Here is a 25,056-nt window from a genome sequence, read left to right as displayed (position 1 = left end):
AATTTTAGCGCCGGTGGGTTTTAGCGAGCTTCTAATGTGGGCCTTACCTTAAGGTTCTGTCCATCGAAAGGCAGCGAGCCACTGACCAACGTGTAGAGGATAACACCTAGACTCCAAACGTCTACCTCGGGCCCATCGTACTTCTTGCCCTGGAAGAGCTCAGGCGCAGCATACGGCGGTGAGCCGCAGAAGGTGTCCAACTTGTTGCCCAGCGTGAACTCATTACTGAAGCCAAAATCAGCAATCTTGATGTTCATGTCAGCGTCCAGCAGCAGGTTCTCCGCCTAGTCGAGGGAAAACAATAATGAATTTCCATTACAATTTGTTTAGCAACAGAACTTTGACGTAACTCGTTGATGCCAGAGACATCACTGGATGTCTGATCCGGTGGAACTGCAATTCATTAAAATAAGACACTAACTCAATATTGAATATGAACAGTGGTACCTCAGCTTATGCAATTAATTTGTTCCAGAAGTGGTTTCTTCATTTTTTTCTTATGTAGAGAGATATTTTACATTGAATTGGCCTAATTCTTTCCACAATTTTTAATACAATAAACATTTCAAATATTTTAAAAAGTGCCCAGAAGAGGAACTTTGGTCGGATAGTTGAGCTCAAATTCAACTAGGGGCTAATACCGCATTTCGAGCCAACTCTGGCGTCCACCTGGAGTGGGCCGTTTTCTGGTCGGACAAGAGTTGTTCCCCCGTCGGACCCAGTGGCTGCTACCCCGCATGGGTTGGCTCTAACATCCGCTTACAGCGCGCGTTTAACCTTAGATCCGACATCATAGAGACGTAGCTTCTTTCTAGCCAATGGGAGGCCACCGAGGTGTTGAGAGATAGCCAATGGGAGAGGAACCCGACCGAGAATAAATAAATAAATACCTTTTTTTTTTTTTAAACACTACATTTACATTTAGAGATGTTTCATTTTATTTGACGTTTCATAACTATTTTTTTTTGTATCTTGGGACAATATTTTTCCCTTTGAGGCTTTTCCTAATCTCATTATTTCCTTTGTAGAGACATTCTTAAGCAGAAGTACCACTGCAATTGAATATTATATTTATTTATAGTTTGGAAAAACTATCTATTTTATGTATTCATTAAATAGCTAAAAACCTAACAGTAATTAAAATATAATTTTCAACTTAATTCAGTAAAATAAAGCAATTACTCGTTCTTTTAACTTTCATTTCATAATTAAAGACTAAGATAATATATATTTTTTTAAATTATATAAAATAATCATACATTTGTATTTAATTAGTAAATTAAATAAATCGTGAGGGAGAGCCTAGATAAACGTTTCTTAAAATTAGAGGACATAAAGCCTATGGCTCTGGCCTGTCTCTTAGATCTTCAATATAAGAGCCACGCGTTCTCCGTTGCCACAACAATGAAAAAGTCCAAAAACTGGTTGAAAGTAGACACTTCTACACTACAGACCTCTCAAGAGGAGCATGCTAAAACAGATAGAGCCAGTATGGAGGAGCAGGCATTCATGTGGAGGAGCAGATTGCTGAATGCGGGACCCACAAGGATTATGGGATCATGGTAACACACACAAAGGCCAATGGAAAGAACAGACATCATTAGTAGCCATGTTGATGTTCACATCTGAGCTGACACCCCACACTGATGAACAGCTGCAAAGCGCCAGCACTACCTGTACCTGAAGTAGCCAGTTATTTACAGGTGGCAAGTGGATCCACTTCAGTGGTGAAAACAGAATGAATGGCGCTTCAACCATCTCACCAAACAAGCAAGAAAAGTTCTTAGTTTACCACCCTCATCAGTCCCAAGGGAGCAAAACCTCAGTGAAGTTCTACTATGTGTGACCCAAAGAGAAACAGTCTCACTGGAGAGCACGTTGAACAACTTTGGTTTTTGCACCAAAATCTTGTGGTGCTAAATTGTGACTATTGTTTGGTTAATATTTCTCTGCAAATTTTATTTAACTTTGTTTTCCTATCTCCAGTTGTTAAGCTATTTTAGTTAAAAAAATAAAATTAAAAAAGTACATTTTTATTTGCATTTATTAAAGACAATACTGAGCCGGAGAACTCCTGCCCTTTAGTTTTAGTTTTAAGTTTTTTTCAGTTATGTTGCATATTTATTTCATTAATTGTGAAAATATCTTTTAGTCGTTCAGATTGAATAAACAGAGCTGCCAAACTCCATCGACCCCATTTCCGGAGTACACTTGTCCCATTTCCGGAGTTTTTTGTTGTCATCAGGAGTGAATGCGATTCGCTCAAAATCGATATAAAATGTAAAAAAATAAAAATAACATACCAAATCGAACTGTTATTATCATTCATATCATCCCAGTACCTAAGAAGTCACCCGCTAACAAACTGGGCAGTAGGTCTCACACCAATCATCACTAAGTGCTTTGAAAAATTGGTACTGAAACGCATCAAAGCCTGTCTTCCCCACATCCACGACCCACATCAGTTTGCAAATCGGCTGAATGGATCCACCAAAGATGCAATAACCACCGCCCTCCACGCTACACTGAGCCACCTTGAGAAAAGAGGGAGCTATGTCAGAATGCTTTTCATCGACTACAGCTCAGCCTTTAACACCATAAGACCGGACATTCTTATCCCCAAGTTGGCCAACCCGGGGCTCCCACCTTCCACATGCTCCTGGATTAAGGACTTTCTGGTCAACCGACCCCAGCACGTGAAGCTGGGTCGCCACCCCTCATCTGCCCAAAAGCTCAGTACCGGCTCGACTTTACAGTCAATTCAACACCATAATTACATTAATTCGAATTCAATGCTTTTTAAAGGACCTGACGGAACCCTGCAAGTACATATGAAATTACATATTATAATATTACAATAATTATACTAAATTATATTTTTTTAAATGAAATGTTAGATTAATTATTTGTATTTAATCCTTCCATGCCATGACCGACGTCCCACCACACGAAATGTTCGGAGGCATGTTGGCTAAAAGAGCACTCGTGTCTACGGCTCATGGATCATTCATAGAGGCAACGCAGTGGCGGGAACATCAATATTGATTTGTTACGCAGAAATACAAAATGGAGGAAAGCCTTTTGAAGGAGCCAGCGATGTCAGCCAGCTCAGCTCTGAAATTTTGCTGCCGTAGCCTCTAGGCAGTTCGGAGAGGTTGTTTGCGTGTGCATTCTCACCTTCAGGTCTCTGTGGACGATGTGCTTCTGGTGGCAGTACTGCACCGCTGATACAATCTGCAAAAGCCACACAACAACATATGATAAGTTGTTCACAGTAAGCTAGTACAGCAACAGACATCAAAACATTTTATTTTAGATGGCTGGCATTGGGTGATATGTCTCAGTGCCATTGAAGGCAATAGATGTCTACTGCTAGCCCCTACCAGTCAAAATGGACATGATCAAGACCAGGCAACAAATTGGCGCTAATTGTTTTGGGCAGGTCAACTAACCTTAAATTCAGTTGCAGATAAACAATTTAGTGACTACTAAATAATGGTTACATAACTCAAGACAGCACTTAAATTAGATTATCCTGTGCCGACGCCGCGCGCTCGAGCGCCCGTGCCGACGCCGCGTGCCAACGCCGCATGCCGATGCCGCGTGCTCGAGCGCCCGTGCAGACGCTGCGTGCTCCACCACCAAGACAGGGGCCACGACGCCTGCGACCAATCATGTACCCAGGGCGAGGTCTCCGGCGCCTGAAGGCTCACCTGACGGGCCGACTGGCGAGCCTTCAGGCTCACATGACGACGGCCGTTCTCAAATGTGGGACGAGGATGGCAGCCTCTTACAGGCCCCCGTTCCAGCTGATCATTCACTGGTGCCCGTCCCGACTAGCCGTTCGGAAGTCCCCGTTTCGGCTAGCCGCCCACGTGTTCCCGTCCCGACAGGCCGTTCGCTACTCCCCGTTTCGGCTAGCCGCCCATTAGTCCCCGTTCCGGCTAGCCGCCCATGTGTCCCCGTTCCGGCTAGCCGCCCATGTGTCCCCGTTCCGGCTAGCCGCCCATGTGTCCCCGTTCCGGCTAGCCGCCCATGTGTCCCCGCTCCGGCTAGCCGCCCATGTGTCCCCGCTCCGGCTAGCCGCCCATGTGTAACACACACTCCTTTGTGTTGAAAGCAAGCAAAACGGATTAAATGATCTCATAGAGCTGACCCAACACACACATTAACCTTACAAGATTTGGTTGAAATCTATCAGGAAAGGACAGTGGAGGTTTGAAAGCAGAACAATGCAAGAGTACCTGTCTAAATTTAGCCCTGGCCTCTTTTTCCTTCATTCTTCCATGTGCTACCAGGTAGTCGAAGACCTCCCCTGTAAAAGAGAAGTACTGTAAGTGGCATGACACAAGACAAGATGGAGGGCAGATGTGTGTCCTGCGTGTGCATTGCCTGGTGCTTTGGCCACAAATGGGGCCTCCCTGTAGGGCACAAGCTGCTCTTGGGAGATATGGCATACCATAAATTCAGTTAGGATTGCCTTTTTCCAGAAATACCATGATTTATTAATCAAATTCATTTAGGAAAATTCTTCACCTCCTTCCACCTCTCTTCTAGGGCTCCCATAATTATTCCACAATTTATCAATGATCAAATGAAACAAAAAAATTCCAAACCCTCTTTTTGAATTGAATGTTTTTATTGTCATTTTGAAGGAGAATGTCCGACCCTCAGTTTGTGTGCTCTACCAGCAAATTTTGAAGGAGAATGTCCGACCCTCAGTTTGTCTGCTCAAACTCCACCGCTCTTAGAGCATGCAGCATGACAACGATCCAAAGCACACGAGCAGGTCCACCTCTGAATGGCTAAAAAAATAAGGTTAAGGTTTTGAAGTCAAAGTCCAGATTTAAAACCTATTGAAATGTGGTGTGATCTGAAACAAGCTGTAAAATTGGTTTCATGATCTGAAGCCTGTGTGTGAGATAAATGTGCAAAAATCCACAGAAATCAGGAAGGGGGCAAATACTTATTCCAGATTTAAAACCTATTGAAATGTGGTGTGATCTGAAACAAGCTGTAAAATTGGTTTCATGATCTGAAACCTGTGTGTGAGATAAATGTGCAAAAATCCACAGAAATCAGGAAGGGGGCAAATACTTATTCCAGATTTAAAACCTATTGAAATGTGGTGTGATCTGAAACAAGCTGTAAAATTGGTTTCATGATCTGAAACCTGTGTGTGAGATAAATGTGCAAAAATCCACAGAAATCAGGAAGGGGGCAAATACTTATTCCAGATTTAAAACCTATTGAAATGTGGTGTGATCTGAAACAAGCTGTAAAATTGGTTTCATGATCTGAAACCTGTGTGTGAGATAAATGTGCAAAAATCCACAGAAATCAGGAAGGAGGCAAATACTTTTTCACGACACTGTATAGATAGACACATCTCGTATACACATATCTTGTTAAATAATAGTCGTAGTTTAGCCAGACCTGGTCCTGATTTAGTGCTGGTTTGTTAAATTAAATTGTTTGGTAGCATCACCAAAATGATTTGACTCACGCTAATTGTGATTTGAATGAAAAGTGCCTCGCCTTCTCCGTCATGTTTATAGATGGATAGGTCATAAAATATAAACAAATAAAAATAAAATATTCCAAATACCAAATAACACTCTCAGAAGCAAGGGCTCCATTTTCAAGGCGCTGACCCCGCCTCTGGCTAGCACCATCCCTGATTGCCTCGGTAGTAGAAGCCCAATTCAGTTTTGAGGAAGTTCGAATCAAGGCAACATGCGACTGTCTTCTTGTTTAATCATCTCATTCCAATGCAAAAGGGGAGCTCCAGCTCCGAACCAACACAGCGTTTCTATTGACTTTATTAAACTAATGGCATCAGAGCACCACTTTCGGGTGATAATAACATTTGCTTTCCCCGATGTGACCTTTCTCTCTGATGGATGTTGAGAAATTCCGAGGGTTGAGGGGCGGATCTGGAGAACAAAACTTTCTTATAGTTCATGGAGTTCAGTTGCCCAAATCATGACTACAAAAAATCTTTAATGTTTTGTTTCCTGTCCTTTCAAAAAACACATTTAAACGGCACTGATTGAACTATTTGGTTGCGGATAGATGCACAAAGCATACCAAATTTTAAAGGGCGATCTATGCAAATTTCAATAGGTCTGCAGTCATACAAGTCGTGTACATGGTGTTGGTTGATTCGATGACGGATTGAAGATATACGTGAAAGTAGTAGTGGATTCAACTGCGAGGAATGACCGCCCACCTTCGAATGGTAACAAAGTTTAGAGGCCAGGTCATATGACTTTGGTCAAATGGCTATGTTAGAAACTGTAATATTATTATCATCATCACAGAAACGTGGCTACACCCGCATATCCCCGACGCTGCGGTATCGCTAGCTAGCCGAACGCTTTTTCGAAACGACCGTTCAAAAGTATTAACAGGCAAAAGCAAGGGAGGAGGACTGTGCATGTATATACATAATGAATGGTGTTGTGACAGTAAAATTATTGACACTCACTGTTCCCCGGATTTAGAGTTATTAGCAATACGATGTAGGCCCTATTATCTACCAAGAGAGCTAAATGTCGTCATAGCAACGGCTATCTATATACCTCCGAATGCTAACGTTAACACGGCACTTAACCTCCTGCTAACGGCTGTAAACAAACAACAGCTTGACCACCCCGATGGCGTTTTTATTGTCGCTGGTGATTTCAACAAGGCGTGTTTAAAGACTGTTTTACCTAAGTTTATTCAATACGTAAATTGTAATACTAGAGGAGACAAAACTCTTGACCATGTCTATTCTAACATCAAACATGCTTATAAAGCCACTTCCCTCCCTCACCTAGCTGGATCAGATCACCTCTGCCTATCTCTCACCCCCGCTTACACTCCACTCCGGAGGCAAACTACGCCACAAATAAAGATAATAAAAACTTGGCCCGACAACGCACTCTCTCAGCTGCAGGACTGTTTTTCCCGCACCAACTGGGACCTTTTTGTACACGACAACCTCCAGGACTACACGGACTCTGTACTTTCTTACATAAAAAACTGCATTGACAACGTCACTACAGATAAACGAATACGGGTTTTTCCTAACCAAAAACCCTGGATGACCAATGAGACACAGGCACTCATCAAATGCCGTAACTCCGCCTTTAGATCAGGGGACAAGATAAAATATAGCGCTGCCAGAGCTGAGCTGAAAAGAGGCATTAAAAAGGCCAAGGCAGCATATACCAAAAAAATTGAGGAGCACTTCACAGAAAATAACCCAAAGAAGATGTGGCAAGGAATACGACATATTACCAACTACAATAACAATAATATGTCTGTTAATGCAGATGCCTCACTAGCGGAGAAATTGAACCGTTTCTTTGCCCGCTTTGAGACTGACACATCAGACCCAGTCTCAACACCCCCACCACCACCCGGCGGCAATACACTGACGTTCCGGGAACAGGAAGTGAGACTGGTAATGCGGTCCGTGAACACCAGGAAGGCTGCTGGCCCAGACGGAGTACCTGGGAAGGTGCTCAAAGCCTGTGCTGACCAGCTGGCTGGAGTCTTCACAAATATTTTCAATTGTTCCCTGCAACTATCCATCATTCCATCTTGTCTGAAATCTGCCACCATCATCCCTGTCCCCAAAAAGCCAACCATTGGCAGCATGAATGATTATAGGCCTGTTGCCCTCACGCCTGTGATCATGAAGTGCTTTGAAAAGTTGGTAGCCCGCCATATCAGGAATACAATCTCTCCCTCAATTGACCCTCACCAGTTTGCTTATAGAGCAAACAGGTCCACTGATGATGCTATTGCCATTGCTCTTCATACAGCACTGAGCCACCTGGAACACCCTGGGAACTACGTGAGGATGCTCTTCATTGACTATAGCTCAGCCTTCAATACCATAAAACCGGACATTCTGACTGACAAACTCTCCCACCTTGGACTATCCTCTTCAATCTGCTGCTGGATAAAGGACTTCTTGACCAACCGACCACAGACTGTTAGACTTGGTCCCCACCTCTCTTCCTCCATTACACTAAGCACTGGCTCCCCTCAAGGCTGTGTACTGAGTCCTCTTCTGTACTCCCTGTACACCTACGACTGTACACCCACCCACCAGTCTAACGCCATCATCAAATTCGCTGACGACACCACTGTGGTCGGACTCATCTCAGGAGGGGATGAGTCGGCTTACAGAGATGAGGTCAACAATTTGTCTTCGTGGTGCTCGGTGAACAATCTCACACTGAACACCACGAAAACTAAAGAAATAATCCTGGACTTTCGCAAACACGGCACAGATCTGGCCCCACTCCTCATAAATGGAGTATGTGTAGACAGGGTCCAGTCCTTTAAATTCCTGGGGGTCCACGTCACGGACAAGCTCTCATGGTCTACAAACACCACGGCAGTGGTGAAGAAGGCTCAGAAACGACTCCATTTCCTCAGGGTACTTAGGAAGAACAACTTGGGCACCAATCTTCTGAGAACCTTCTATAGAACCACGGTAGAGAGCATCCTGGCGTACGGCATCACAGTGTGGTACGCTGGAAGCACGGCGGCAGACAAAAAGGCCATGCAGAAAGTGATTAACACTGCCCAGAGGATTGTCGGCTGCTCTCTGCCCTCACTTGAAGACATTGCCAGCCCTCGTTACCTCAGCAGAGCCAAGAACATCATAGGGGACCCTTACCACCCTGGTCACAATCTGTTCCAGCTGCTGCCCTCTGGCAGACGCTATAGGTCCCACAAAGCACGGACAAATAGGCTTAAGGACAGTTTTTTCCCCACATCCATCAGAAATCTAAACTCGCACTAACATAACACACATTCCCCTCTGCGGTATATGAACAGATGTTTGGTTGGTGATCTGCCTCCTACTAGCTGACTGAGGAAAGGTAAGTGGAAGACAGTGATAGGTAAGCGAGAGGTAAGCGACCTGTATCCTCAACAGCGGAATGACAAATTACAAGTCCGTAACTTACACTTATTAGGTCTTTGCCGATTAAACGTAGCTTATGGAGAAGAACCATCAATTTCGTCACACGCAGTTTCTGCGTGTGATGACAAGTAGGCTTTTGTGTTGTGATAATGACGACAGGGCCTATGTCCGATTATTATTATTATTGTGAACTTTTTTAAATTTATAAATGCACATCAGACAGACTGTGAGCAAACGTGATTCTTTCATTGCCTCTCTCTCAGCAGCACCGCAACAGCATACAACACAGCGTGTTGAACTTCATTGGTCCATAACTGGCATGTATTTAACATTCATTTGACTAAGCATAATACTGTGCTTCATGAGTATTTTAGCAAAATTAATTTACAAGTGTCCTCTCAGTTAAGAGTTCATTCCTGCTGGATGCGCATTTGAAGCAGGGATTGTGATGGCGTGTCTAGCCAAAACATAAACATTTTCACTCCACCTCACCTTAGGTGGAGGATGAAACATACCCTGAAAGAAGCATCCAAGAAGTTCTTCCAATGCAGGGAAGTGTGGACAAACCGCTTAGTTAGATTCACTTAGATTGTTGCTCCTCTTCAATTAAATTTAATTTCTTCAATAAGAAAACTAAGTCTCAAAACTGTTTTAGCGAGAGCTTCACGCGTAGTTGCCATCTTCTCTTGTTTCTAGTATTGCTTATTTACTGGTTTCTAGCATACAGTATTTTACTACGTCAGATCTGCGTCAAGACTGCAGGCGGGCATGCGCACTCTACACCAAAGGGGACTTCCATTTGTAGCCCGGGCTGTGAAACAGACACATCCTGATTGTTAACTGATGCGAATCCATTAACCGTACACGTCCTCACAGTAGGAAGTAACGTTTACATAACACTCACAAATCAGACAGTGTGCATGAAAACCACACCCAGTGACAGAATGAGACATCAAATCCATTTTTAATGCATTCAAAATGAATTTGAAATATGAACATTCATTACGAGGCGGTCCGCGGCTGAGTAGATAGCGCATCGGCCTCACAGCTCTGGGGTCCTAGGTCCAAATCCAGGTCGGAGGTCAGTCCACCTGTGTGGAGTTTGCATGTTAGGTGTCCATGCGTGGGTTTCCTACGGGTACTCCGGTTTCTTCCCACATTCCAAAAACATGCATGGTTAGCTGATTGGCCACTCTAAATTCCCCCTAAGTATGGGTGAGTGTCCATGGTTGTCCGTTGCCTTGTGCCCTGCGATTGCCTAGCCACCGATTCAGGTTGGACATGTAGACCAAAGATGGCTACGATAATCGAAAAACCGAGAAGCAGGATGACCCCTATTCTTTTTACTATACAGTAATCCCTCGATTATCGGGACTTCACTTATCGGCACCAATTCAGGGTGTCCCGCGCCTCTGGCCCGAAGTCAGCTGGGATAGGCTCCAGCACCCCCCGCGACCCTAGTGAGGATAAAGCGGTTCAGAAAATGAGATGAGATGAAGATGATGATTTAACGCGCAGGTTATTGAGTATAGCGTCTGCCGTAAGGTCGGCCGGAGCTCACACCTCACTCAACATTTCTGGGAAAATATACCCTCAGCTTGGCTGAGGCTCCCGGCCGTCCTCTCCGCTCAGAGGGCTCTATATTTGGATAAGGGTGATGGCGTCCATCGTAAGGTCGTCTGAAGCTCGAACTTCTGGAAAAATCCACCTTCACCAAGGCTCCCGGTGTTGTCTTCCCAGAGCGCTCAATTTAAATAAAATAATAATGATTAAAAAATAATAATAAAATAAATTGGATATGTAAATAAATAGAAAAGACCAGATTTCCAGATTTGTATTTAGAACTATGATTGGCTAGTGATAGAGTGTACAAGCCAGAGCTAGCAAACTGTACCTGTAGTGAGCTGCACAAGCAAATCTATTGTTGTGTTGATTTAATAGCAGTTTTGTCAACCCACAATGGCTGAAGGAGAAGAAATGGATTTTGTTGCACATTTCGTGTTAAAGCCATTTTCAAGACGGACTTTTCAAGAAAAGCTGGACATCATTAAGAAAGGTTGGACAACTCCGATGCTAGCAAGTCTGTCACAACCGGGAACGGACATTTACAGCCCTAAATTGAATAAAAACGTATGCCAGAAATACGACAGGACAGGCTCGACTTTCAGCATTAGCTTCGATGGCGATAGAAAAACTATTTTTGGTGAGTATAATGTGGCTATATTCCTAAATAATATTTCAATTTTGTGAGGTTATTATTTATGCTTTTTATGTGTCGCAGATGTGTGAATTGCACGGACCGCCACATATGCTTAAAATCATTTTCCTCTCAATGTGAACCAAGATTAGGACTAAGATTATTTTTCATCCAAAATACTAAAACAATAATTAAAAGGGGTGCCAAAAACTACACCAATATAGATAAGGAAAAGTTGATTTTGGATGTCCAAAACAATTATTTATGACTACATACATCTTTTTTATGGAAAGAAGAATAAAGCAAGAAAACAGAGCTACTTTAGTTGAAGCACATGGAGTCGTGGCACATTGATTAATTCAGTGGTTCTTAACCTTGTTGGAGCTACTGAACCCCACCAGTTTCATATGCGCATTCACTGAACCCTACTTTAGTGTAAAAGAAAAGATGATTTTCCCCCCAAATTCAAGATATATAAATTCCTCGCAGAACTGATTGGCTAAGCATTGCAATGTCACGGGGTCATCTGCAGCCAGTGATGGTCAAGCAGGGCATGTGAATAGACATGATGTGTCTTGACATCCATGGCAGAGGCTCCATTGAACCCCTGAGACCGACTCACCGAAACCCTAGAGTTCGATCAAACCCAGGTTAAGAACCACTGGATTAATTGTTTAACATTAAATTAGAGCTGATAAAATCAAGCCTGAAAATATAGATTATTGTATTTGAAAGTGTCAGAGAAAATGACAAAACCCCAGACCGATCTCATTCAATGACTCTTGGTGGTATCGTGTGAAAAGTCAACGATTTCGGCGCAAAGCGACTTGGTGCAGCCATTCTTGTTCGCAACCTGTGGGCGATGCATGCATGGATCTGACGGCCAACAGAGGCTATGTAGCTACGGGTATAAGAATAAAGATTTGGACATTTGATCACAATGCCCAAAAATAAAGAAATATAGCTGCTGATTCATTTGATCATCGACTACGTGTTGAAAAGTCAATTCATTGTGGCAGCGCAAATGTATAACAAAAAAATGGGAATTTTGTGTTTTCCATGCACTGCTTTTTCACAAATGTATTAGATTGAACAAAAATTGAACTTAAACAACTTTGCGTTTGAGTGTGCGGCCCGTTACCTCCGCTGGCGTACTCCATGACCAGGTAGAGCGTCCTCTCTGTCTCAATGACTTCAAACAGGTTAACTGCCAACACACACAAAAAACACACATGAAGAACGGGGACCTTTAGAACAGTGTTTCCCAACCAGTGTGCCGTGAGCGATGCTCAGGTGTGCCGCGGGAAATTACAAGAAGTCATACATCGTAATAACCCAAGAGAGAAATCTTAATATTAAGAGATTAAAATCGAAATATGAAATCTTAGATTGTACTAGAACAAGATTCAAATTGTAATATTATGAGATTAAAGTCATTTTGTTGCTTATTTTTATGTATGGTTTTTCGGGCTTCAACCTTTGTCAACGTTAAGTCTGTGAGCACAAACGGCTCTTCTCGCAAGTAATATGAGGAAATAAAGTCGTCATATTACGAAATTTAAGTCATCTTCCTGTTTTTACGGTACGTGAACCGGAGGTAGTTTGGTTTCAGGGGCATCAACTTTTGGTGACGTAAATTCTCTGTGAGCACATTACTTTTTGCGTAATATTGGGAGAAAAAGTCAAAAATTAAAATAAGGTTAAAAAACGTTGCATTAAATACTTTAACATCAGTCGAACTGAAAGCTGTTCGAGGTCTGCAGACATCAACTTTGATGGCGTTAGATTGGTGTGAAAAAATAGATTTTGGAATAATTTGGGGGGATTATTTAGTTCCTGTTCATAAAACTTTGATGAGAACGACTTTATAATATTAATTTAGGCGACAGTTTTAAATTAGAAGATTTTCAAATCAAATCAATTAAAAGCCTTTATTGTCATCATACACAGCTGCGTATAACGAAATTGGTGGTGCTACTCCAGTGTTTTCCGACAAAAAAAATAATAAATAAGTAATATAAAAATATAAATAGTCACATCCTGCCAAGGTAAATTTTAAAATATTGCACAATCTAAGATATTGCACATTGTTATTGCACAGAAGGGATTGTGTGTCGTGCTAAAGCAAGTTCAGAGTCCTAATGGCTGTGGGAAAAAAGTGTCCTTAAGTCTATTTGTCCGTGTTTTGTGAGACCTGTAGCGTCTGCCAGAGTGCAGCAGCTGGAACAGGTTGTGACCAGGGTGGTATGGGTCCCTGACAATGTGAGGTAGTAAGGGCTGGCAATGTCATCCAGTGAGGGCAGAGAGCAGCCGATGATCTTCTGGGTGGTGTTGATCACTCTCTGCATGGCTTTTCTGTCTGCAGCCGTGCTTCCAGCGTACCACACTGTAATGCAGTATGCCAGGATGCTCTCCACAGTGGCTCTATAGAAGGTTACCAGAAGCTTAGTGTCCAAGTTGTTCCTCCTGAGTACCCTCCGGAAATGGAGTGGTTTCTGGGCCTTCTTCACCACTGCCGTGGTGCTGGTAGACCAGGAGAGCTTGTCCGTGACGTGGACCCCCAGGAATTTGAAGGACTGGACCCTGTCTAGGCATTCTCCATCTATGAGGAGTGGGGCCAGATCTGTGCTGCGTTTGCGAAAGTCCAGGATTATTTCTTTAGTTTTCGTGGTGTTTAGTGTGAGATTGTTCACCAAACACCACCAAGACAATTTGTTGACCTCGTCCCCCCCTGAGATGAGTCCGACCACAGTGGTGTCATCGGCAAATTTGATGATGGAGTTAGACTGGTGGGTCGGTGTACAGTCAGTCGTATGTGTATAGGGAGTATAGAAGAGGACTCAGTACACAGCCTTGAGGGGAGCCAGTGCTCAGTGTAATGCAGGAAGAGAGGTGGGGACCAAGTCTAACAATTTGTGGATGGTTGGTTAAGAAGTTCTTAATCCGGCAGCAGATGGAAGATGATAGTCCAAGGTGGGAGAGTTTGTCAGACAGAATGTCCGGTATTATAGTGTTGAAGGCTGATCTATAGTCAATGAAAAGCATCTTCACATAGTTCCCATCGTGTGCGGTCTATTGGTCGCCAGTCTTTTGGTCGCCGGTATTTTGGTCGCCCGTTGTCGCGGTCCGGGCGACCAAAAGACCGGCGACAAAACAAGGTAAAACAATATGGTCTACGCATCAATAAAAGCCAACAATGGCCATGAGCAGTTTCACTGAGCCGATGTGTGAGTGTATAAGAGTTTGTATGTACATGCGTTGTCCCTTTAAGAAGCTACGTCAGTCAGGGTCTTAACAAGTTCTCCAACAAAAAATAATAAAAGTCCGGGAAATTTTGAGCTTTTCTATAGCCTAATAATTACTAGGGTATTAAGTATGACTAAATAGTAATTTGCAGTTTGTATTTAGGGAATTTGAGCAACGATTTAAATAGTAATTATCAATAACCTTCCGGGCGACCAAAAGACCGGCGACCAAAAGAACGGCGACCAATCGACCGTGTACCGTTCCCATGGTGCTCCAGGTGGCTCAGTGCTGTGTGTAGAGCTACGGCAATGGCGTCCTCAGTGGACCTGTTTGCTCTATAAGCAAACTGGTGAGGGTCAACTGAGGGAGGGATTGTATCCCTAATGTGGCAGGCGAACAACTTTTCAAAGCACTTCATGATCACAGGCGTAAGTGCAACAGGCCTATAATCTCTCAGGCTGTCAATGGTTGGCTTTTAGGGACAGGGATAATGGTGGCAGATTTCAGGCAGGATGGGATGATGGATTGTTTCAGGGAACAATTGAAAATCTTGGTCAGCTGGTCAGCACAGGCTTTGAGCACCTTCGTCAGGGCCAGCAGCCTTCCTGGTGTTCACAGTCTGCAGTACCTGTCTCACTTCATGTTCCTGAAGCTTCAGTGTACTGCTGGAGGGTGGTGGATATGTTGAGACTGAATCTGATTTGTCAGTCTCAAAGTGGGCAAAGAAACGGTTCAGTTCCTCTGCTAGTGAGGCATCTGCGTTAAAAGACACATTATTGTCATTGAAATTGGTAATGTGTCGTATTCCCTGCCACATCTTCTTTGGGTTATTTTTTGTGAAGTGCTCCACAATTTTCCTTGTATATGCTGCCTTGGCCTTTTTAATGCCTCTCTTTAAGTCTGCTCTGGCAGCATTGTATTGTAACTTGTCCTGTGACCTGAAGGGGGTGTTACGGCATTTGATGAGTGCCTGTGTCTCACTGGTCATCCAGGGTTTTTGGTTAGGAAAAACCCAGATACGTTTATTAACAGTGACAGTGTCCGTACAGTTTTTGATGTAGGAAAGTACAGTGTCCGTTTAGTCCTGGAGGTTGTGGTGTTCAAAAAGTTCCCAAATGGCATGGGGGAAAAAGTCCTGCAGCTGAGAAAGGTTGTCCTCTGGCCATGTTTTTATTATCTTTATTTGTGGCCTTGTTAGCCTCTGGAGTGGGGTGTATGAGGGGGTGAGGGACAGGCAGAGATGGTCGGATCCAGCAAGGTGAGGGAGGGGTGTGGCTCTATAAGCATGTTTGATGTTAGAATAAACATGGTCTAGAGCAGGGGTCGGGAACCTTTTTGACTAAGAGAGCCATGAAAGCAAAACAAATTAAAATTTATTTTAGTGAGAGCCATATAATATTTTTAAAAGTGAATTCAACTAAATGTCAGTATAATAAGCCTCTGAATGTATTCTTTTAAATAATGTTGTTACACTCACCATTAATGCGACTTCTGGTGCTGCATGGATTTGCTGATGTCTTTGTAGTCAGGTTGGTACTTGGTGAGGTTAAGCTTCATGCAAGCGTTGAGGCTTTCATCCGTTAAACGTGATCTTATGTTGGACTTGATGTTTTTAAGATGTGAGAATGACTGCTCACATGCATACGTAGATCCAAACATGGTCAATACAGCAATACTCACACGCTGCAGTGTGTGGTATGTGACAGGAAGCGCGTTCTGAGAAGTTTTGAGAATCAGCTGGTCTTTGGGTTGGAGTTTTTTCATTTCTGTCCACATGTGCTTGCTCGCCATCTTCGCTTTCTGTCGTGTGATTCTTTCCAAATCTTCATTCAGTGACTTGAACTTATTCATCCACATGTCTGAGGCCTTCAGGTCAGCCACTTCTGCTTCAAAATCTCTGACAGAGACACCAGGGATGTAATTCAGGTCGGCTGTGTTCAGTGAACACTCATTTGGATGGGTGATGAACTTAAAAAGACTAGTGTGGTCACGAAATTCTCCAAAGCGTGCTTTGAAGGACTGTAGGAGACTGGATGTGCAGCCAGCTAGCTGGTGGAGATCAAGGTTTTGAATGGGCTCACTTGCTGTGCATGCATCTTTAAATTGGCTCAGTTTTTCAAAATGTAGTAAACGACCTGTTTCAAGATCCGTGATGAAAAGCGCCAGCTTTCAAAAGCAAATACAGCTTGTTGAAGGGATAACACTGTATTTCCAATGCCTTGCATTTTCACGTTGAGTTGGTTCAGATGTTCAGTCAGATCTACGAGATAGTAAAACTTGAGGAGCCACTCGGTGTCGGCTAGCTCAGGATGCCCGACGCCTTTCATTTCAAGGAAAGTCCGGATTTCGTTCAGGCAAGCCGCAAAACGGCTAAGCACGTTCCCTCTTGACAACCAACGCACATTGCTGTGCAAAAGCAGACCAGGATAGTTATTTTCAACTTCATCCAGCAGTGTTTTAAACTGGCGATCATTTAAGGCTCGGGCAACAATAAAGTTGATCACACGAATGACCAGCAACATCACTTCGCCAAACTGCCTGTCACACATCTGAGCACAAAGTGCCTCCTGGTGTATAATGCAATGGAAACTTAGGATGGGTCTATTTTCATGTTCACGGAGAAGCGCCACAAATCCTTTGTTTTTCCCCACCATACACGGAGCACCATCAGTACACACTGAGAGAAGTTTATCTATAGGTAGACTTTTTTCTTGAGCAAACTCCATGAAAGACTTGAATAAATCCTCACCTTTTGTGGACCCTTTTAATGGCAGAACAGCAAGACTTTCTTCGCGCAGTGTGTCACCAACAGCATATCTTGCAATCACGCTGAACTGCGACAAATGGCTCACGTCTGTTGACTCATCCAAAGCCAGAGAAAAGAACGGCGCTTCATTTATGTCCTTCACTTGCGTTTCCTCCACTTTGTTTGCCATCCCGATGGTACGATCATGAACAGTTCTTGCCGACAGAGGCATGTCTTGTATCCATTTGATTATCTTGTCTTTATTCGGAAGATCATTGAAAAGTTCATTGGCTACATCCAGCATGAACGTTTTAGCATACTCGCCATCTGTGAATGGTTTCCCGTTCCTCACTATTGCTAAAGAACCAGCAAAGCTAGCCGAATTATAGTCACCTTGCCGTGTCCATGCGCGGAGTTGCTGCTGGCTAGCTTGCACCCTGCTCAGAAGCTCTTGGCACGCTTTCTTTCGGGTATCTCCCGCGGGGTATTTTGATGCAAAGGTGGCATGGCGCATGTCGAAGTGCCGCTGTACATTTGACCGTTTTAACGATGTAATTTTGTCATTGCAAATTAGACACACCGCAGAACCCGCTCTCTCCACAAAGGCGAATTCTTCGGTCCATTCGTCCTGAAATGTACGATACTCGTCGTCTTTTTTTTTTTCACCATCTTCTTCGTCGAAGGGTTAATTTTGAGCTAATGACCGAGACTGATTCAAAAGGGGGAGTTTACCTGTTTTACCCAGCAACGGCAAATTGTAGGCCAGTATCATCCAATTAAAATAATTGACAATTGCTCCTGCAGCCCTGAACAGGACATGCGCAGTGAAAAATCGATGGATGGATTAAAATAAGTGAGAATATTTTGTTTTGTGTGCGAGCCATATGCAATCATCCAAAGAGCCATATATGGCTCGCGAGCCATAGGTTCCCGACCCCTGGTCTAGAGTTTTATCTCCCCTGGTGTGACACTTCACGTACTGGATAAACTTAGGCAGAACAGTCTTTAAACATGCTTTGTTGAAGTCCCCGGCGACAATCGAGACTCCATCGGAGCGGTCAAGCTGCTGTTTGTTTACAGTCGCTAGCAGGAGGCTAAGTGCCGTGCCGTTAGCATCCGGTGGGATGTAAACAGCCATTACAATGACGAACGTTAGCTCCCTAGGTAGATAGAAGGGCCTGCACCGAACTGCCAAGAACTCTAAATCAGGGGAACAGTGAGTGTTAATGATCCTAATGTTGCAGCACCAGTCGTTGTGTATTTACACGTCCATTTTGTGGGGGATGGATTTGGCGTTGGTCAAGAAGATACTCGGAAGCGGTGATCTGTGCGGTTGTTTCCTTAACTTAGCAGCTAGGCCTGCCCGGCATCCCCGCTTTTGCTTTCTTTCTTTGTTCTGAATTTGAATCGATTTTTCCTATTACAATTAATGGAAAAAGAAATAATTCCGTTCCAAGCCTAAAAAAATGGGCTTTTCAAAGCACGTTTTTAGTTTCTCCTGATAATAACTGCATAGTAAAAATGTAATGGTTTAAAAACTTTATATAATGAAATATTATAGGAAATATATTTATTTTTGGCTTAAAGTTTAAATACTTTATATAATAAAAAAATATAAGAATTATATTTATTTTTGGCTTAAATAGTTTAAATACTTTATATAATGAAATATTATAAGAAATATATTTATTTTTGGCTTAAAATGTATGCTTTAGTAGTAGAGTAGGGTCAGCTGGGGAGTGCATTGCCATATCTGTAGCCACTCGGCCCCAAGCCTATAAACTTTATTTTTATTAACAAAAGTGCAGAATAACTTCAAACAAGCAATATTGAGGGGCAAATATTTGGCGTAAAACACAACGAAACTAACTCACTGGGAAAAAAAACGTAAGCACACCAACATAACACACGCCCGACGCAAACAATACTCCGACAAGGGTTGAAATAGACCGGCAGGGGTTGACAAGTCAATTCGAAACACCTGGGTCACACAAAGCAAGGTGAGCAGGAAAGACACAGCAGGTTAAACTAATGGGTAATCACATGGACAGGACGCACAAGGAAAAACGGCCAAACCACAAAACCCCAACAAACATGTCAATAACGGGAGACGTCTGCATACAGAGGCTGCGCTATGAACAAAAACAAAGCGTGTCATTCGTCAGCTGGCCGCCCCGCGTGCGTTGTCATTTTCCGGCTTTTGTCAGGGGCATTCGAGTTCTGGATTTCCGGTCGAAATCAGAATTTTTAAAAAAAGGCGAAATGTTCGTTCGAACAACGATTTTTTCAAAGTTGGACGTCCAAAAACCGAGGTACCACAGTACATGGAAAAAATCGAGATGAGACATTTTTGTCAAATGTGACTTGATTTCACAGATACAAATGTGATTATAGAGTACAAACAACATCTACTTACCAATGTTGGGATGATTCAAGATCTTCATTATTCGAACTTCTCTGAAGAGCTGAAAAGCAAATACATAGTGAGAGTCAATACACGACAACACAAAGCTACCATCAATTAAAAGAAAAATTGATATTTCAGGAAACAAATTAAGTGATAAAAAACAAGAAAAAATAAGTTATTATTAGGTCAAAGAAAAGATCACATAGATTGCAATACATTTATTAAAACAACAAAAAAATTGCCCTTAACCTGCTAGCTGTCATTGACAGCGAAAGAAGTCCAATCCATTTGAAGCAAAGGGAAATTCGTGGTCAGCCCTCACAGGTCAATGGATTGTACATCTACCGGTGACAAATCCATTTCAAATTCACAGTAGAAGGGGGAAAACAACCACCGAATTAGATGTATTTCGCCGTCAATTGGAAAAATATATGTCAATTGGGGGGAAAAAAAGAGGTGAAGAACGTAACCATAAATTAAAGTGGCGGAGTGAGTATGACGGTGACAGATGTCCAATCCATTTTGACTAGGGGGGCTTTTAAACATTAGTTCGATTGAAACTTTTTAACACGATAAACTTCTGCATTTACATGATAAGGTTCACATATTAATGTGTACATTTTCACTTTCATGGTAACCACAAATGAAAGTGAATATGAATCTATTCGCAGATATCGAAAGCAATAAACTTCAGATCCATTTCAACTGGGAGGTCTGAGCTTCATTACATTTTACACAGCTTACATGATGACTTTTTATTATTAACATGGCGAGCTCCACATTTTCAGTGATCTCATATTGCAACATGATAAATTTAAGTCTTGAATATAACAAGTTTCTTTTTAAGAATGTTCTGAAGTCTTTTTTCCCACCGAAAATGTATTTCCCCCATTTTGTGTCCTCCAACCTTTTATAAAGGATGCAGTTAATATAAAAGGTGGAGAAAATTAAAGGAAAACAAAGTTAAAGCTGAGTAAAAGTAACCACTATTTCCAACAAAGCGAAGCACCAAACTTGAATGAATTAAATCTTTCCCCCCTACTTGTGTTGTCAGTCCCTAATTATGAAGAAATAACTACGCAAAATAAATATTTTGGAATTGTTCAACAAATAAACAAAAACTTTAATTTTATAACTCAAATTTATCGAACCTAGTTTGTAATTACCATGACATGGACCCCCAATGAATCATCATTTTATCGCGGTGGTGGGATTTGTGTCTCCCAATGATCCTCAGAGCTGTGTTGTTTGGGGCCTTGTGGCCCTGGTAGGGTCACCCATGGCAAACCATGACAGTGAGACCTGGAGTGGGCGTGATTGAGGATTACTGACATTGAAGTTATGAATCGGTGGACCTTAACTCCACCGACACACCTTCCCATGAGGAAGTCAAGCCTAGAAACTCTGAGGCAGATTTTCTGATCTCGGTGGTTGAAGTCATTGAGGTGGTTAAAAAGCTTTGCGATAGCAACACCTGAGATCCTTCTGGAGTTTCTAACGGCTCTGGATGTTGTGGGGTTGTCTTGGTTGACACGCCTCTGCAACATCACCTGGACATCGGGGATGGTGCCTCTGGATTGGCAGACCGGAATAGTGATCCCCTTTTAAAAAGGGGGACCGGAGGGTGTGTACCAATTTATAGGGGAATTAAACTCCTCGGCTTCCCCGGGAAGGTCTATTGGGTACAGGATAGGAGAGTACACTGGGAGGTTGAATCTTGGAGTCATGAGGAGCAGTGTGGGTTTCGTCCTGGCCAGGGAATCAGTGGATCAACTCAGGTTTCTTGGGGAGGCAACAGAGTTGGCCCAACCAATCGACAAGTGCTTTGTGGACTTGGAGAAGGCGTTCAACAGTGTCGCACGGGGATTCTTGTGGCGAGTACAGGGTACCGATACTGTTTCACTTTAATGGACAGAATACCTAGACACAGTCATGGCATGGGGTCCAGTTTAGTGGCCTCAGTATTGCATCACTGCTTTTTGCAGCTGGTGTGAATCTGTTGGCTTCATCAGGCCGCAATCTCCAACTCTCACTAGAATGATTCAAAACATAGTGTGAATCAGTCAGGATGAAAATCAGCACCTCCAAATCTGAGACGATGGTCCTCAGTCGGAAAAAGGTGGGATGACATCTTTGGGTCAGGCATGAGGTCCTTCCCCAAGAGGAGGAGTTTAAGTATCTTGGGGTCTTGTTTACGGGTGAGGAAACAATGGTGCGCAAGATTGGCAGGTGGATCAGTGTGGCATCTGCAGTGATGCGGACTCTGCAGCAGTCTTTTATGGTGACGAAGGATCTGAGTTGAAAGGTGAAGTACTCTATTCACGATCTACATTCCTACCCTCGTGTATGGTTACGAGTTCTGGGTTGTGGCCGAAAGAACAAGATCCTGGATACAAACGGGTAGACCTGGGTGACAAAATGATAAGGCTGATTATCGTCAAATAATTTTTTTCAACAATAATAATAAAAACTTTCGATAAAAGTCGATAAAGATAAACTCCAATTACACCACCCGAACACCACAAAGAAGAGGGGCGCTGATGCGTGAATGAATGTTCCAGACCAACAATCAGTGGTCGAGGAAGTTGGTGAGGAACGAACGGCTAATGATTTGGCAGCAGGGTTAAGGATAGAGCTGCACACACAGAGCATGAAAGCGAAAGGACTATAACACAACCAAAATAAGCAATTATGAAATGCAGGGCAACACCAAGTCTACCCACTAAAAGATTAAGTCTCCCTGTTGTGTATTTTATCTGTACTTATGAACGCACGCAAGGCACACTTGAGAGAAAACACGATTGACTGAACATCGGGATCGCTCAACATACCCTCTCAACCCTCTAGCCTGCAGGTTTAGGTTCAAGACATCAGTCCACAGTCTTAAATCTCTCTCTAATATCTCAGAGGATATTGATTGGCTCACAGAGGGAAAGATATCATGGGAAGCCAATGAGAGAAATTTTCAGTGTATGGCTCTTCTAAATAAAGATTCGGAAGGGATCTTTCTTTTTTTTAAATGCCTCTTAAAACACCTGTGCACAAACAGCAGCTTTATTGAAAATTTCCCTAACTCATTTAACACACTCTTTTCATTTGGGGACAGCGGTAATTCTTTGCTTACTTCATAAAGCAATTCGCCCATTTTATGCAAATTTTATGAAAACATTGCAAAAATGAAAAACTTGTTAACTTGAGTTCAAACGGGTTCATGGAGCTTCTTATTTCATGTATTTTTTTAAAGGCCACATCGTTTCTTTATGTGAGGCTGAAAATAGTCTGCTTGTCAATTGTGATGTTTTCCTTTGATTATTTTATTTATTTCATATTGCACATCAACTTTAGATTTGAAGGCAAATGGATACAAATAAGGATGCTTGTCAAAATTTCTGAAGGTTTTTCTATTCATTATTTTTCATAGTGTAAAGAGGGAGTTGATTTAACTTTATTGCACAACAGAACAAAAACACTTTAAAATCCTATTTTATGTTCTCTTTGTTTAAAGTAAGGTCATGTAGTTACTTTTATAATTGTATAACGAGGAAATTAATTTATTTACGTATTCAATGAAGTTTCAAATTAGGAAGACAAAGGATGTGAGAGTTATTGTGATAACTATCATTAGACTGATCCTATTAATTGTGATAACAATTCTTGTCAAATCATCCAGCACTAAAAGGGGCTGAAATTAGTTTTCTTCACAGGGTGTCCGGACTCTCCCTTACGGATGTGAGAAGCTCGGTCATCCAGGAGGGGCTCAGAGTAGAGCTACTGCTCCTCCGGATCAAGAGGAGGCTGATGAGTTGGCTCGGGCATCTGATTCAGATGCCTCCCAGACGCAACCCTGGTGAGGTGTTCCGTGCACATCCGCCAGGGAGGAGGCCACGACCCAAGACCCGTTGGCAAGACTGTGTGTTCCGGCTGGCCTGGAACGCCTTAGGATCCCCCTTTAAGAGCTGGATGAAATAGCTGGGGAGAGCCAAGTCTGGGCTTACCTGCTGAAACTGTTGCCCCCATGACCCGACCGCGGATACACTGGGGAAGGTGATGTTTCACATTAAAACTGATAATTTTAACATCGACTTACAGAACTATGAACAAAATGAATTGATTGGCTGCTATTTGACCTGAGTAAATTGTTTTTCCAATATATTTGAACCGGGAGAGCTGGTAGTGATCGTATGGATAACATGGGGAAAAAATGCATTAAAATATAAACAATTGCATGACCACATACCATGGAAAACAAAAATAATCACCAACTTATAAAAACGCATAGTTAGTGACCGTTAAACATGTGAAGCGCATTTCACCCAGCCCGCCGACAAAGCTGCCATGGGAACACTTTTTCAGGTATGCGGGCCCATAAACAAAATTAGACCAAAACAGATGATTTGGCACAAATTACAAGCATTACATAAAGAATGCATGGACATTCCGACAGTGTGACAAGAGACTGAGTTTTTTCGCTTCAGGGGTTTGACTGGAAATGTTTGAAACACAATACAGTCGTACCTCTGCTTACGGAATTAATTGGTTCCAGAACTTTTTTCGTAACTTGAATTTTTACTAAAAAAAACTACCAACTAAACACTTCAATAATGATCAAAGTGTCCCACTTTTTATGAAATATGTGAGAAACAGACAAAAATGAAAGAAATGAGAACATTATTTGTTAATGGATTAATATGAATAACAAGCATGCAAAAACTTGCTCTATTTTGTGCAGTGGTACAGTATAGTAAAGAAGCTAACGTTAGTACACAAACATGCACATAAACACATCTGAACAACTTGAAATTATGAATTCAAAACAACTTAGCATTAAAAAGAACTCCAAGAGAGTAAAAGTCTCTCCATCTTGTCATTCAGTACAGAGAGGCCATGCCAAGGAGTTGTCACTTTTAATGCTTCCTTCTGCTTTAATTGTCTAGCGATGCTATTCATTTCATTTGCATCTATAATTTTAAATAGAAAACTCTGTGACGACAAACGACGGTCAAAAGAGAGTTGTTTTTGTGGGAGGCTCCGAGTGGAAGTAAAATAGGCTGCAATAATGTAAGTAATGTTACCAGGATTATTTCAAAATGAAATAATTTATACAGGGAGTGCATTTACAATTTAGGGGATTTCGTAACTTGGATCTGGTTTTCATATGTTGGGACAGACATGTGAACATCAAAGGCTTTCGTACCTAGAGATACGACTGTATACGCGGAATTGCTACCTCAGCAATCATTCTTCGTGTGTACGTAAATCGATGAGATTTGTGTGTGACTTTATGATTACTTATTCCAAATACTTTGTTTTTTTTTAAGTCTGTACAAAAACATGTCTGATTAACAGTTTTTAACAAAAAAATAATAACATTACATATTATGTGCATAACATAATACAGGCAGGCGCAATGAATACCTATTGGTCTCACACCAGAAAAAAATATTTTACATCTCAAATCATAAATAGCAGCCAAAAACAGTATTATGGAGAATTTTTTTTGGAGCAAACAGGTGAATCCTTTTTTGGGG

The 25,056-nt window shown here is 42.4% G+C and overlaps 1 protein-coding gene across 7 annotated transcripts in view; it reads right to left on the bottom strand.

The window, feature by feature from the left end:
* The window catches only part of mark3a (MAP/microtubule affinity-regulating kinase 3a), a 59,252-nt gene that overhangs the window by 19,418 nt on the left and 14,778 nt on the right, over positions 1 to 25,056 (bottom strand). For all 7 annotated transcript variants that reach the window (XM_077620441.1, XM_077620443.1, XM_077620444.1 and 4 more), the window contains exons 4-8: positions 19,538 to 19,586; positions 12,271 to 12,336; positions 4,245 to 4,315; positions 3,178 to 3,234; positions 48 to 284 (exon numbers count right to left, since the gene is read on the bottom strand). In XM_077620441.1, coding sequence (XP_077476567.1) covers positions 48 to 284; positions 3,178 to 3,234; positions 4,245 to 4,315; positions 12,271 to 12,336; positions 19,538 to 19,586 — 480 coding nt within the window. The remainder of the gene's footprint in view (positions 1 to 47; positions 285 to 3,177; positions 3,235 to 4,244; positions 4,316 to 12,270; positions 12,337 to 19,537; positions 19,587 to 25,056) is intronic.

This window comes from Stigmatopora argus, chromosome 15, assembly GCF_051989625.1.
Source record: "Stigmatopora argus isolate UIUO_Sarg chromosome 15, RoL_Sarg_1.0, whole genome shotgun sequence".
Lineage (NCBI taxonomy): Eukaryota > Metazoa > Chordata > Actinopteri > Syngnathiformes > Syngnathidae > Stigmatopora > Stigmatopora argus.
This window is presented reverse-complemented; position numbering and strand designations above follow the sequence as displayed.